Consider the following 2,275-nt stretch of genomic DNA (forward strand, 5'->3'; position numbering starts at 1 on the left):
CTGGGTTGCAGGCACATCCCCAGTAGGAGATGTGCAGGAGGCGGCTGATCGATGTTTCTCTCTCATCGATGTTTCTAACTCTCTATCTCTTTCCCTTCCTCTCTATAAAAAAATCAATTAAAAAAAAGAAATTAAAAAAAAAAGAGAGAGAGAGATAGAAACATCAATGAGAGAGAATCACTGATCTGCTGCCTCCTGCATGCCCACACTGGGGATCGAGCCCACAACCCTGGGCATGTACCCTGACCGGGAATCGAACCCTGACCTCCTGGTTCATAGGTCGACACTCAGCCACTGAGCCACGCTGGCTAGGCTATTTCTTTCTTTTTTTTTCAGCTCCCTTTTTAGAAAGACTCTGATATTAAATTTCAAATCTTTAATGTTTTGTACGATTTTTAATCTAAAAGCATTGATCATTGTGTCATTTTATAGGCTCAGAAGCCTCCACTGGCTCCCAGAAGTATGTGCCATCAATTCAGAGTCCTTGGCTAGTCATTTGGGATGTTCCATTATTGGCGTTATTCCTATCTATGATTTCCTTACAAATGGGAGCCTTCAGTTCCCAGGCAAACTGCTCTGCTCCTCATTCCTCAGGCATTGTGTGCTCATTTCTGGCTTTAAACCTTTTATTCTCCCAAATATGCTAAAATTACAGTGGCACTTACAGTCTCTACTCATTTTTATTTAACTGTTCATGTTTCCCAACTAAACTTGGAATGCATCTAGTCTTTGTTTTCTGTGCCCCCAAGCTGGAAGCACATACTGTATACATTGTTAAATACTTGAGAGATTGGTTAGTTAAGTGACTGAATGGCAATACTATCAGTATATTCCATATATTTACCCTTTCTTATTTTTATCCATAGGAAGGTTTTCTCCTTGGGGAAGTGAAAGGTGAAGCCAAGAATAGCATTACTGATTCCCAAATGGATGATGTTGAAGTTATTTATACAATAGGTGAGTAACTTATTTCTTTGTCTCCTATTGTTGATGGTTTATGCTAAAAAGGGGTCAACATAAATTACTTTTTAAATTGATTTAAAAAACAAAAAAAAATTTTTAAAAGCAGATTTTAAAAGACCACATTGCCTTTATTTCTCTTTAAAAAAACAACTTAAAAATATATACATATTTTTAATATGTTCTTATTGATTTGAGAGAGAGAGGAATGGAGAGTGATGGAGAGATAGAAACATTGATGAGAAAGAAACATCATCTATCAGCTACCTTCTGCACACCACTTACTGGGAAGCAAGCCCACAACCTGGCATGTGCCCTGACAGGAATCAAACCCATGATCCCTTGGTTCATTGGTCAACACTCAACCACTGAGCAACACCATTCAGGGTTGTCCTCATTTCTCAATTAAAATTATGGCCATGGCCTAGTCTAAAGCAGAAGAAGTTTGGGACGTAAGCATATAACATTACTGTGGGAAAACAATGATGGCAGCTGTTCTTTCAGGGGGAAAAGAGGAAAAAGAGAGCTTTAAAATATATAGGGGAGTTTTCTGATTAACATATACAGCTTTTTTTTTTAACATTTTTTCTTTAAATATGTTTCTATTGATCTAGCCCACAACCCAGTCATGTGCACTGAGCAGGAATCAAACCAGCGACCTTTTGGTACATGGGACAATGCTCACTTAATCAACTAAGCCACACTGGCCAGGGCCTGAGCATATTTCTTTAAACAAAAATTGGTGGTGTACTTTATAAAAAATTTGCATTATGACACCATTGTATCATGACCATTTTCCCATGTTAAATTATCCTCTATCATTTTTTATAACTGCATTGTATTCTCTTTCAGCAGTCCTTAAAATAAGTAAATTATAATCAGAGTTATTTCCAATTTTTATTATCATAAGTTATACTACAGTGAACATCCTTGTATAGATATTTTCCTTGTTATAGATATTTTCCTGGCAATATGATTATAATGTCAAAGGGTATGAACCTTTTTTTTTCTTAAAGATATATTTTCATTGATCTCAGAGAGGGAGAGGAAGAGAGAGAGAGGAACATCAATGATGAGAGGGAATCATTGATCAGCTGCCTCCTGCACACCCCCCACAAAGGATTGAGCCTGCAACCCAGGCATGTGCCCTAACTGGGAATCAGACTGTGACCTCTTGGTTCATAGGTCTGAACTCAACCACTGAGCCACACCCGCCAGGCAGGGTTATGGACATTTTTAAAGTTCTTGATCTGTACTCTCAGATTGCTTTTCAGAAAGATATAATTTACTAGAGGCCCGGTGCACAAAAATTTGT

General features: G+C 37.8%; 1 protein-coding gene across 1 annotated transcript in view; it reads left to right on the forward strand.

Annotated features, from left to right (window-relative positions):
* The window catches only part of FAM175A (family with sequence similarity 175, member A), an 18,391-nt gene that overhangs the window by 1,663 nt on the left and 14,453 nt on the right, over positions 1–2,275 (forward strand). Inside the window, exon 2 of the mRNA XM_014544461.1 lies at positions 867–957. Within this exon, the coding sequence (XP_014399947.1) occupies positions 867–957 (91 nt within the window). The remainder of the gene's footprint in view (positions 1–866; positions 958–2,275) is intronic.

Source organism: Myotis brandtii, unplaced genomic scaffold (genome assembly GCF_000412655.1).
Source record: "Myotis brandtii unplaced genomic scaffold, ASM41265v1 scaffold111, whole genome shotgun sequence".
Lineage (NCBI taxonomy): Eukaryota > Metazoa > Chordata > Mammalia > Chiroptera > Vespertilionidae > Myotis > Myotis brandtii.